The following is a 13,432-nucleotide window of genomic DNA, read 5'->3' as shown; positions in this document are numbered from 1 at the left end:
CCTTCCCCGTCTATAAAACGGGGAAGAAAACACCAACTTCAGCGAGGCAATGCGAGGTTTGAACGAGAGAACTAATAGGATGCTTGCGGCACTGGCCAGGCCCAGAACAGGTGCTCAGAAATGCTCTTTCCTTCCTGTCCACCGAGCAAGAGATCTGTTTACGAACCAAGGTGGAAATCCCGAGGGAGAGCCGGGAAGGCCACCACACAGACCAGGGGTACCTGTGAGCTGAGAGGACAGGAGAGGGGGCCACTCCGCTGACCCCAGACCCCCCAGCTGGTGGCCTGGATGCCTGATGCCTTGGTAAGGAGCTGTGTCTGCAGGTTCCTAGGCCCTGACACTTCAGTCAAAAAAGGGCAAGGAAGGCCAGGGCGGACATGGCATCTGAGAGAAACTCATTAGAAAACAGAAAATGAGGTCACTGTCTCATTTGCATGTTCAGACGGGAGCATGGGGCCTCCCTATGCATTCTCCAGCACGCTTGCAGATATGAAAATAAGAGTTGCTATGGAATACAAATATCTAGGACACATACTGTACTCTTCCAGTATACATGCTTTGAGGGCTTCTTACATGGCAAGTTCTGGCCATCCATGGCGGATTCCAAGATGAGGTGATGGTGTGCCTACCCTCAGGGAGCTCATCGTAGGGAACTCTGTGCCAGGGAATGTGAGCAAGATGAGTAAGCCCTGCTCCACACCGTGTGCCCCGTGCTGCGAGCTCACCACGGAGGTGGGCTCAGTTAGGGGACGTGGCATTTGAGCTGGGCCGTGAAGGATGAGGGGAGCGTGGACTGGGAGCAAATGGGGATGCGCCTTTCGGGCAGAGGGCACAACCCGAGGACAGACAGAGAAGAGGAAGGCCGGTGGGATGTTTGGAAACTCAGGAGTCCACAGACCTTACTTCATTGCACAGCGTGGGGGCAGGGAGAAAGGACCCACTGGAACAGGATGTAGTTTAGGGTCCCATTGAAAGGGCTTTCCATGCCACACCAAGAAGCATAAGCGTATCTTATAAGCAGGGGCCATCTGAGGTTTCTGAAGTAGGTAGGGTATTACCAAGGTTAAGTCCATTGGCAGGTGGAAAGGCTGGTGGGGACAGGCGGGTGGCAGGAAAGCCCATGTTCAAGGAAGATGAGAAGGACTTGGAAGGGGAAAATGTCAAAAGACATTTCAGAGTAGAAATGATGAATAGAAATGTCAGATTGCACGTGAGCAGGCTGAAAGAGGAGCAGAGAAATGGCTCATTTGCGCAATTAGGCAGATGGCGAGACCTGTGGGTTCCAGAAAAATGCCACCCATGCAGGGCTTCCACGTTCACAGAATAAATCAGTCGCCTGTTCTTTCCACCCGGCCACATTCTTAAAGATGTCAACTCAGGAAAAGCCAGTAGGGGGTGCTATAGGCATTCGTTCCCTTCCCTGCCCAACGTGGGTGTTACAACTGCCAGTCTGTTCACATCTGTGGCTCTCCAGCGTCAGTCTCCACAAAAGGCAAACCTGGCCAGCTTGATACAGCCCCTTTACGTAGAAGGTTTTTTATATAAACAGACTTTAGCATCCCCAGCCCGTCTCTCTTACATGCCCAATGACTTGGTACCCGATGGGCCTGGGCCAGCTTTTCTCTGCCAGAGTTGCTGAGTGGGGACCTGGAGAATTGGAGGGCTTTTGTAGGCCATCCTGACTGAGGAGGGATCGGGAACAGAAGGTTTAGCAAACGGTTGTGTTCACATTTTAAATTCACAAAGCTCCCCAAAGCATATACAGGCATACCTTGCTTTATTGAGCCTCACAGATACTGTTTGTTGTTTTTTTTACAAATGAAGGTTTGTGGCAACCCCGCATCAAGCAACACTATCAGTGCCATTTTTTCCAACAGTTCAGATGAAGGTTAGCATTTTTGAGCAATAAAGTATTTTTCATTTAATGTCTATACATTGTATTTAGACATAATGCTATTGCACACTTAATAGAGACTACAGTGTGGTGTAAAAATAACTTACATGCACTGGGAAACCAAAAAGTTCATGCGATTTGGGTTGTGTTATTTGCTTATTGTGGTCGTCTGGAACCAAACCCGTCCTACCTCCCCGAGGTACGCTGCCTGTACAGGTGACTTCGGTGTGACCTCTGGACCCCTCGGAGCACGAACCACCCAGAAAGTACTCCTTAGGGAGCCAAATCAACCCCTGAGGTTATGATTACTCTTACTATATTACTCTTATTATTACTTTCATCAAGTATTTAGTGCCTCGTCTCCTGCTTGCTCCCTCTTGACACCAGGCCTGAAACTCTCTTCCCTGTCCCCTGCCACCCATGGAGCCTTCCTCACATGGGTGAGCACCCCTCTTCAGACCCTCAGGGCATCTCTTGGCATTGGATTCAAGCTGGACCTCCTGTGTCTGGCACCACGACCAGTGCATAGTAGGCTTTCAGGAACTCCTTCGTAAGTGATTTTTTATGAATGGATGAGTGAATGAATGAATGAATGAATGAACGAACGAAAGAACGAACACAACAGGGGAATCAGGCTGCATGGGTCTTGGTCACACTCTAATAAGGACTGAACCATGTGCTGGAGGTTCATTAGGTGGCCAGCATCATGGAGGTGTCCAAGGCTGATAGTGGGGTCAGAAACAGGCATTCACACTTAAAGGTATCAGGAGCCAGAAGTCCCAGACATGTGACAGGGTTGTGGAGGGTGGAGTGGGGGAGAAAACGAGGGCAGGGTCCACTTGGGGCCATTACAGTAGCAGAGGGGAGAGATGCTGAGAGCTGGTTAGAAATCACAGCAGGAAGCGTAGACACCAGATTCTATTCAGACACAAATCCACAGGGTTCAGTGACCAAATGGATGGAGATGACCAAGAAGAAGTAACTACAGAAGTTTATGGAGAGGACTGGGGAGATGGCACCCTCGGCCTCTAATTTTTATTCCGATGACTATGACTCCGTTGAATGAGGCAGGAGAGTGAAGCTGGGGGACACCAAGTGAGAGGGGAGTGGAGAGCCCCCGAGGGTGCGAGTGGCCCGTGAGCTCACTGCAGCTCTCCCGAGCCTCCTCTCGGTCTGCTCTCCCCTGCCTGACCTTTACCCCCTGGTTTATAATTTCCTCATTAGTAAGAATCTCGTCTTATTCAACTTGGTATCCACTGCATTCGTTATTCATTTGCCTACCCATTCCACAAATATTTATGGAGCACCTCTTACAGGCAAGGCAGAGTCCAAGGTCTTAGAACCCCATAAATACTAGTACACATTGAATTGATCGTGTCATGATACAAAGTCAGCATAGAGAGGTTTGGGGCGGGGGGAGGGCTGGCAGAGACTTTCACTGGAGAGCATCTGGGAGGAAATGTGGCCGCTTCCTCACCCAGGCCCGGGTGGGTTAAAAGGGTGAAAGATCAGGTGGAGAAAAGCTGCTGACTGTACACAAAAACAGGCACAGGGCCTCGCCTGAGAACAAGGGGTTGGCAATGACTGGGCACCTCATCCACGAGGGAGGGAAGAGCACTGAAATGAAGCGATACACTGAAAATCGGAAGGTATGTTTGACATGCTCAGACGAAGAGGCTCTGGAGGGAAAGACTGTGATGGGGTGTTCCCTCCTGGGCTCCACGGGCACGTCCCCGTGACCCAGAAGTGCTGTGAGAACAGTGCTTGGGATCACCCCATTCTCTGGGCTGAGAGTCCACGCTCACAATGTCCCATGTGGAAGCACAGCTTGTTCCCGGCACGAGTCCGTTCCACGTAGGTTTGGGCCGCGTTGACTTTTTTGGTTGTCAGACCTCCAGGCCTTGCTACCCACTGATGGCCTGGCTCACAGGCCGGCGGCAGCATCTGTCAGGAGCTGGTTAGACATGGAGAATTTCAGAACTAGCTCCAGACCTACCGAGTCCGGAGCCGCATTTAACGGGATCCTCAGGTGATTCCTTTGCACGATCTATGGGAGGTGCCGCTGTAGACAAGCGGAGTACCTGAGGCTGTGGACTCAGAGCAAAATGGCCAGTGTCTCTCTGGGCCTATGGGGAAGGGGACACCGCAGAGCCACCCTTGCTGCCCTCGTGCTGCGTATGAAAAGGAAGGCAGTGATCTGAGGTGTGGGAAGGGAAGAGTGTTCCCAGGGGCAGAGCCCCCAGCACCCGGCGTCCAGCAGGCTCTTCATCCTCACTCCTCGCCACTCCCCTCTCTCACTTGGTGTCCAGTGATGCAGACCTGCTGCTAGTCGCCCACCCGCCGTGTCCTACTTCTGTGCCTCTCTCCTGCAGTTCCAGTTGTCTAGGACCCCTTACCTTCTCCTTGGCAGCTCCTTCAGGCCTCAGCCCACGGACCTGTTCCTAGGCGTCCACCCTGGTCATTCAGGCAGAGCTCAGCACCTGTGCTTTGTGCCCTACTCCCGCCTCTCAGCAGGGCAGCCACACACTGCACTGTGCCAGGCCCCCCACGGAACCCTAAACTCCTCAAGACCAGGTCTCACTTTCGGTGTACCTCAGGGTCAGCGCAGTGCCTGGCACCTAGTTAGTACTCATACATATGGGATGGGTGATGCATGGATGGATAGGTGGGTGGGTGGGTGGGTGGGTGGGTGGATATTATCAAACACAAGAGAAGTGAACTTCAGATGGATGTTGCAAATGTTAATTACCCACGTACTTTTCTGGGTTCCTAACTAAACAGTGTGCTGTTGGGGGCAGAAACCATGTCTTTTTTTCTGTCTACATCTCAGGGACATGGCAGATACCCTATAAATATAGGCTCAACAATTAATGAAAAAAATGAATAAAGGACAGCACAGTGCTTGAGAGCTTGTAACTCTCTGGAGCCAGGCTGTCAGGCTCAGAATCCTGACACGGTCACTTACTATCTATGTAATTTGAGCAAGTTACATAACCTTTCTGTGCCTCGATTTCCTCTTTTGTAAAATTTTGATTATAATAGAATCTACTTACAGGGTTATTATGCTTCTTCAATGCATTAAATTCATATGAAGTTCTTAGAAAAGTGTTGTTGTCACTGTTGGTGTTGGAAAGAGCCTGGGTGGATGGAAATAGCGTGTATTGTCTGTATCTAATGTTGCTAGAGTCCACCTGAAGGTAAGTTAGCTGATGCCTCAAGAGGCTGAGCCATGAGCTAGGATGAAGACTCAGACCCCAATAGAGGCACCAGATAATTAATCTGGGTTCAGGACCAACCCCACTCATTCCCCACAGCCTCGGCCCCTAGCCAGGGCATGCCCTGTGCCCACTGATCACTCATCCATACTCACTCTCTTTTCCTCCTTTTATGCAGGAAAATGTCTCCCTCATCAAGGAGATTAATGAGCTCCGCAGGGAGCTGAAACTCACCCGCTCCCAGGTCTATGACCTTGAAGCAGCTCTGAAACCGACCAAGAAATTACAACAACAAGAGATTCCAGAAACAGGTACTGTCCCCAGTGGCTAAAGGAGATGGACATTGGGACAAACAGACCAATGGCAGCCATGGGCAGGTCACCCTTTGGCTTCTGAGGTAGCCTCTCCTAAGTGTCCTCCTGGATCAGGTCACATCCACCCCATGGCCTTCTGGGAGCCTCTTCGTGCCACACACCTGCTCTCTAAAGGATCTGTGAGGACCTACCACATTCAAGGTCCACAATCCTTAGAGTTAGCCACAGTGTCAGAATTTAGAATCTTTCAGATCTTAGAGCAGCAATTTTCAACCTTTTTTCATCTTCATGGCATGCAGAAACTACTAAAATTCTGTGGCCCATCAAAAAATATATACTAGTATATTTTGCTGATCTGACAAAAATAGGTATAATTTTGATTTATTCACCCTAGACAGCTATTTTGTTGGCTCTTGTCATTTTTTTATTTGACAATCTAAGGGAAAAGAGGTCAGTGGCCCTGACTAAATAGTCAGGTATTGCATGTTTTAAAAATTCTTGTAGCACACCAGTTGAAAATCATTGTCTTAGAGCATACTGTATACTGTATATTACATGGCAGCCCTAGAGTAGTGTTTCTTTGGTGAAACGGATGAATATTTACACTTCATAATTTTAAAATGCATTTCATTTTTAGAGCTTTGTGCCTCTTAGAACTATGGATAAGGGATGGAAGACCTATATAATTAAAGACACATAAAAAAATCAGAGACTAGCCCTAGCTGGTTTGGCTCAGTGGACAGAGCGTCGGCCTGCGGACTGAAGGGTCCCAGGTTCGATTCCAGTCAAGGGCATGTACCTTGGTTGTGGGCACATCCCCAGTAGGGGGTGTGCAGGAGGCAGCTGATCAATGTTTCTCGCTCATCCATGTTTCTAACTCTCTATTCCTCTCCCTTCCTCTCTGTGAAAAATCAATAAAATATATTAAAAATATTTTTTTAAAAATCAGAGACTATTTAAAGGGAGAGGGGGAAATGATATTAGAAACTGTAAATGAGTTATGACTGTAATTATATCCTAAAGTTCCTCTGAATTTCTGACAACCAAGGCAAAAAGGGAAACAAAGAAATATGATTATTTACATAGTTTTCATTTAGGGATAAAGGAATTTTCTTTTTCTGGAGAAACAAACCTTTCCCTGGCACTAAATTGCATGAGAAGCTTATCACGTGGATGCTTATGAAAGGGGTGTTGAATAATATAATTGGTCATCTGCAATTGTAGGTTTTCAGACAATTAAAAAAACATTCCTCAGGTGTCCATTTCTTACCTGGGCAGTCAATGAAAACCAAGAGGGTAAGGCATTTCTGTGGAAAAGTAAGCCAACGTGGTTCAAGTATATTGTGTTCTGGAGGTTTACATTCAGGAATAAAGCTTAGAAACCTTGACAAAACGCCCCATTGCTGAGGATTGGGTCTTTCACATATGAGTTGTCTCATGTACTGTGGTTATATAAGATACTATCATTGGGGGAAAGGTAGTGGAAGGATACAAAGGAACTCTCTGTACTATTTTCACAATTTCTTGTGAGTCTTAAAAAACTTTATATAGATATAGATATAGATATTTATATAAATATATCTACACTAATAAAAGAGAAAGATGCAAATTGACTGAACCTTCATGACGCCCACCAGCCAATCAGGAGTGAGTATGCAAATTAACCCAACAAAGATGGTAGGTTAATTTGCATACACAGATGCCTAGCAGCCGGGGGCGGGGCAGGATGCTTGTGTCGTCGCCATGGCAATGACGCAGGCGTTCCGCACCGCCCCAGCCACTCCAGGCCTCTGGGCAATGTGGGAAGGTGGAAAGGCAGCTCTGGGCTAGAACGAAGGCAGAAAGGCAGCTCCGGGCTGGAGCGAAGGTGGTGCCAGCAGCCAGGGGCAGGAAGGCCCATTCTTGCATGAATCTTCGTGCATCAGGCCTCTCATATATAGAGATATAGTTGTCTCCTGTGCCCTTGTCATTAGAGTTGATGAGAAATTAACACAATAGTAAACTCTCTGAGCAGTACCTGAGTGGCACTATCAGGTCTAAAGAATGACATAAGAGCACATGTGTCACAAAGGCCAGGCGCTTGACAATTGCAAAACTTCGCTTCAGAAAATACTTCGAATATGCCCGAGTGTCCCAGCAAATCATTAATTGAGACGTCCTCAGGATGATGTATGCTATATCTATGGTCTTCTCATTACAATCATGGAAATGTTCAGACATATTCAGAAATGGAGAGAAACGTCTAATGAATCCATCCCCCAACTTCAACAAGCATCAACTTCTGTCACTCTTGCTTCATCGGTGTCCCTACCCCTCCGTAATTGCCCCCACACCCACCATGGATTATTTTTAAACAAAGCAAACATCATAGCACTCATGTAATATAGTTTTCTCACGGGAGATATTTATAGTTCATAACAGTTGGAGGCATGTATAACCAATTGCCTGCCTTGATCATGAAGAGCCTAAGTCTGACCTCTGATTTTGAACATGGGCCCACCAAGACATGTTAGCTCAAAATTTACACCCTCAAGTCGTTTAAGGAATTGACCAGTTCGATTGGCTTTTAAGAACTTTTTATCCAAACAGGAGAGGTTGCCATCTCCAAACCACCATTTTAGTTTTAGCAGCATTTATTATTAAGTTTTATTCACACAATTAACTAACAGGTCTGACAGACACACCTGCTTGTTTTCAATTATTAAAACCATATCATTAGAACTTCTAATTAAAGATGGTTAATTGAAAACCTACTAAAATGGCACAAGTAAACCATAAGATCTAAAAAAACAAACAAAAAGGAAACAAGAGACACAAAAAATTTGAAAGCTGAAAATGGATACATGAGTGGTAACTCCACTTCATAGGCACAAGAAACCTGACTCCTAAGCCAGGTTTGGGAAACCTAATCACAGAACCCTCAGCAGCGGTTCTCAACCTGTGGGTCACGACCCCCTTGGGGGTCGAACGACCTTTTCACAGGGGTCGCCTAAATACATCCTGCATATCAGATATTTACATTATGATTCATAACAGTAGCAACATTACAGTTATGAAGTAGCAACGAAAATAATTTTATGGTTGGGGGTCACCACAACATGAGGAACTGTATTTAAAGAGCCAGAAGGTGAGAACCACTGCAAAAGGCTCAGGAATTAGCAGAAGCTGACAGCTCTGGAAGTGGGAGTAAAGTGGGCCTGAAAACAAAAGACATTTGATCTGCCCAGTATCTAATACAATGGTTAAAGATAGACCCTCACCAGCCCTAGCTGGTTTGGCTCCATGGATAGAGCATTGGCCTGCAGACCTAAGGGTCCCAGGTTCAATTCTGGTCAAGGGCCACATACCTCGGTTGCAGGCTTCTCCCTGACCCAGGCCCTGGTCAGGGCACCTGCAGGAGGCAACAAATTTATGTGTTTCTCTCACATCGATATTTCTCTCTGTCTTTCCCTTTCTCTTCCACTCTCTCTAAAAATCAATGGAAAAATATCCTCAGATAAGGATTTAAACAAAAAAGGATAGACCTTCAACAGGGCCATCATCACCATCATCATTAAATGTTAGAAAACCAGAGTACAAAGGAAAAAATCCTCCAGCCTCCCAAAGAAAATAAGGAGAGATTTCATGCAAAGGAGCAAAAATTCCAATTGCAAAATACAAAATCAACACACAAAAATCAGTTGCATTTCTATACACTAAAAAAAAAAAAAAAATTCACTGCCAGCCCAGTTCCTCTATCATTGTAACTTTTTAAATTTTTGTTTTTAAAAATAATTCTTTATTGTTGAAAGTATTACATATGTCCCCTTTTCCCTCCATTGACCCCTTCCAGCGCCCCCCCCCACGCTCCCCACCACCCCCATCCTAGGCCTTCAGTACCCTATTGTCTGTGTCCATGGGTTATGCATACATGCATACAAGGTCTTTGGTTGTTTACCTCCCACCAACCCACCCTCCCCGCCTTCCCTCTGAGATCCCGCACTCTGTTCCATGCTTCCATGTCTCTGGATTCGCTTCATTCAGCAGTTTATTTTGTTACTTAGATTCCACATATGAGTGCGATCATGTGATGCTTGTCTTTCTCTGACTGGCTTATTTCACTTAGCATGATACTCTCCAGGTCCCTCCATGCTGTCTCAGAGAGTAAGGGTTTCTTCTTTTTTACTGCTGCATAGTATTCCATGGTATAAATGTACCACAGCTTTTTGATCCACTCATCTACTGATGGGCACTTGGGCTGTTCCCAGATCTTAGCTATTGTAAATTGTGCTGCTGTGAACATAGGGGTGCATATATTCTGATTGGTGCTTTGGTTTTCTTGGGATATAGACCTAGAAGTGGGATCACTAGGTCAAATGGCAGTTCCATATTTAATTATTTGAGGAAACTCCATACTGTTTTTCCATAATGGCAGCACCAGTCTGCATTCCCACCAGCAGTGTACCAGGGTTCCCTTTTCTCCACATCCTCACCAGCATTTGTCTTTTGTTGATTTGTTGATGGTAGCCATTCTGACAGATGTGAGATGGTACCTCATTGTTGTTTTGATTTGCATCTTTTGGATGATTAGTGACTTTGAGCATGTTTTCATATGTCTCTTGGCCTTCTGTGTGTCCTCTTTGGAGAAGTGTCTATTTAGGTCCTTTGCCCATTTTTTTTTTATTGGATTGTTTGTCATCCTTCTGTTAAGTTGTATGAGTTCCTTATATATTTTGGATATTAACCCTTTATCAGATGTATCATTGCCAAATATGTTCTCCCATTCAGTGGACTCTCTTTTCCTTTTGTTGATGGTTTCTTTTGCTGTGCAGAGCTTTTTATTTTGATATGGTCCCATTTGTTCATTTTCTCCTTAGTTTCCTTTGCCTTAGGAAATGTATCTGTAAACATATTGCTATGAGAGATGTCTGAGATTTTGCTGCCTATGGTTTCTTCTAAGATTTTTATGGTTTCACAACTGACATTTAAGTCTTTTATCCATTTTGAGTTTATTGTGTATGGTGTAAGTTGGTGGCCGTGTGTGTGTGTGTGTTTTGCATGTAGTCATCCAATTTTCCCAACACCATTTATTGAAGAGACTCTCTTGACTCCATTGTACACTCTTGCCTCCTCTGTCAAATATTAATTGAACGTAATGGCTTGGGTCTATTTCTGGGTTCTCTGTTCTGTTCCATTGATCTGTACGTCTGTTCTTATGCCAGTACCAGGCTGTTTTGATTACAGTGGCTTTGTAGCGTATGAGGAAAGTACTTTTCTTTTTTTAAAGTACTTTTCAATGTAAATGTCTTTTGCCTCCTTGGTTAAGTTTATTCCTAAGTATTTTATTCTTTTTGATGCTATTGTAAATTGATCTAACTGGACAGAAAAGGGAGTGAGTGTAAAAAGATCCCATTTGGCAGGTAAGAAATAAAGTTGTCCAGGAAGAAGAGGTCCAAACTCAGGCAAAGAACAGGTGCCTTGAGCACAAGGCAGTAAGAGAGGTCACGATGGGAGAATGGAGACCTCGTGTGTGATAAGGGAGGGGAAACCGCAGGAGTGGGTGCTGACACGGCGCGGAAGCCAAGAACATTCCTGCTGAGGGTCCAGCCTGTGAGGCGAGGTAATGGATGAGCCCTGGACCCTGGTGGACACCAGCGTTGCCCAGGATGATGGCAGCATCTGAGGATGACTGGGGACGGGAGAGTTAAGGGAAAGTCCTCAAGGAACATGAATGAGTGGCCACACCAGGAGGGGTAGAGAGGGGCCTGTCTCCAGGAGCAGGGGTTTTACCTGAGGAGAAGCACTGGAGGTTTAGAAGCCAACCAACGTCAATAGGAGAGCGCCACCCTGACTGGGGTGGGGAATGGGAGAATGAGCCGCCTGTGCCTGCACGGGAGGGGCCTCAAGGCCAGCAGCTGGGGCTCAGGAGAGGGGCTGGGCTGAGGTCATGCTCAGCACTTGGCTGTCACTCTCAAGTGTGTCTCTTCACTTCTCCATCTTGTATCCCTAGCATCTGGGATTGAGTAGGTGCTCAATAGAAATTTGAGGAGGCAGGAGGGAGGAAGGGAGGGTATGCTGCAGTCCAATGACAGGCCCGCATTCATCCTGCTCTGTCCCTTGCAGGGCCCAGTGAGGTCACACACCGCATCGTTCCCACCATGAGACTGAATGAGCAAGAAGAAACTGGGAGAATTATTGAAATGCAACGCCTAGAAATCCAACGCCTCAGAGACCAGATCCAAGAACAGGAGCAGGTCCCAGGGTTCCACCCCATCAGTGGGGTTCGGCTTCCTTCCCTCGTAAAGAGGGTTCATTCTTTGGCCAAGGTGGACGCTGAGGTGCCCAACAAGTGACTCCCTCTGGTGAGCCACCTCCAGTCACACTGGAGGAAGCACTGCGCATCTGTCCCCAGGCCAACTCTGGGCTGCAGTCCCTGCGGCACTCCCCGCACCAGCCTCTCTCCTGCCCTGGGGAGTTGGAGGCTTGGTCAGAATAAAAGTGTTTGCCCACAACTGTGTCCAACTCTTTGCTTAGCCAAGGAGCTGGGGGAGGGAGAAGGGAAAGGGGGGACTCTGAGGACTGGGGGTGTCTCCAGCTCATCCAAAGCCACCTCTCCCTGTGGAAATCACACTGAACTTGGAGCTGGTTCCTGCCACCCCATTCCTCTCTGGGCCCCACAGATGGGCTGCCTGCTCCCGCTTTAGGTATCACTGCCCGCACGTCTGACCTGGCTTGCTCCTCTGCCAGCCAGAATAGGACCCAACACAGCCTCCTTCATTTGTTCTCCTTTATGAAACCTCAGGAGGTTTTCTGAGGATTTTTACATTTGTGTAAAGATCAGAGTAAAAGAAAGAACATGGCAAAGTTCCCTCAAATGTCCCTTATCTGCTGACCCTGTTGTTAGAATTACAAGCAGAGCTCCACCCTTATTTCTCTCACCTCCATGCCACTCTAGACTTGTTCCCCAAGGTCCTACCCCTCCCCACCCCCCCACATTTCTGGGAGACACCTCTTCCTCTGGGCCTCATAATGGGTGACCCAGCCACACATACCAGAAAAGGTAGTTTTTATGCACTAAAGAGCAAAGCAATATACCCAGACGGCACTGGCTTCTCCAACCTGCGGAGGCCAGGCACCCTTCTAATACCCAAATAGCAAGCATTTAAGCCCCCGGTCCCTGCTGGTCCCTGCTGGCTCTTAAGTCTGGTGTCCCCAAGGCACCTCCCCAACTTCCCCGATCTGCTCTGGGCACTGCTCTCGGGTGAGTTTCCCCAGTGAGAGCCGAGGCATGGCTGTCACACTTGGCAAGTCTCTCCTGAGGGCTGGGGAGAGCAGGAAGAAGGCACAGGGCAGAGGCCGTAAAGCAAAGTGTACACAGGACTCTCTCTCCTTAGCAATTCCCCACCCCCACCCAGCCCACACCCTGTCACAGTGGCCAGCGTATCTCCTCCAGACCAGGCCCAGGAAGCAGGACAACATTCAGGCACCTGAGAGATTCACCCACTAGGACCACAGCCATGCTGGGAACATGGGCTCTGGGAGTCAGACTTCTCCATTCCCAGCCAGCACCTTGCCTTTACCTTTGTAGAGGAAGCCGACTCAAAATGAGTTTGGGGAGGTCAGCAGGGCCAGAGGGCGCAGGGTGGTGAAGGCACATACAGAGGCCAGCGCTGAGCCACCCAGAGTCCCTCCCCACCACCTCCCAGGCTCTTGACTCACTGGCCTCCTTCCAATTCCTCCAAAAGGCCAAGTTCTTCCCTGCCTCCAGGTCTTTCCACACGTCACTCAGTGAACTTCCACTCATCCTTCAGATGATAACTGAAATGTCGGGGGCTGTCCCTCCCCCGCCCGCCCCACCTAAATTACACTCCTTTCATAACCCCCTGTGACAGATCCGTTCAGTTGTCAGATGCTGCCTCTCCTGGGCGCTCGTTCCATGGAGGCAAGGCTCTGTCGGACTTTAGAGTTCACTCGGGTGCCTGGGTGCGTCATTGATTAAGGGACCTCATAGTGGAGGCAGGGGACCAGTT

General features: G+C 47.7%; 1 protein-coding gene across 1 annotated transcript in view; it reads left to right on the top strand.

The window, feature by feature from the left end:
- Positions 1 to 11,914, top strand: part of CFAP57 (cilia and flagella associated protein 57) — a 55,444-nt gene extending 43,530 nt beyond the window's left edge. The window contains exons 22-23 of the mRNA XM_006087215.3: positions 5,288 to 5,420; positions 11,526 to 11,914. Coding sequence (XP_006087277.1) covers positions 5,288 to 5,420; positions 11,526 to 11,755 — 363 coding nt within the window. The 3' untranslated portion in view covers positions 11,756 to 11,914. The remainder of the gene's footprint in view (positions 1 to 5,287; positions 5,421 to 11,525) is intronic.
- Positions 11,915 to 13,432: the final 1,518 nt, after the last annotated feature.

Source organism: Myotis lucifugus, unplaced genomic scaffold, assembly GCF_000147115.1.
Source record: "Myotis lucifugus unplaced genomic scaffold, Myoluc2.0 scaffold_37, whole genome shotgun sequence".
NCBI classification, from domain to species: Eukaryota; Metazoa; Chordata; class Mammalia; order Chiroptera; family Vespertilionidae; genus Myotis; species Myotis lucifugus.
Note: the sequence above shows the minus strand (reverse complement) of the source record. Positions and strands in the feature narration are given on the sequence as shown.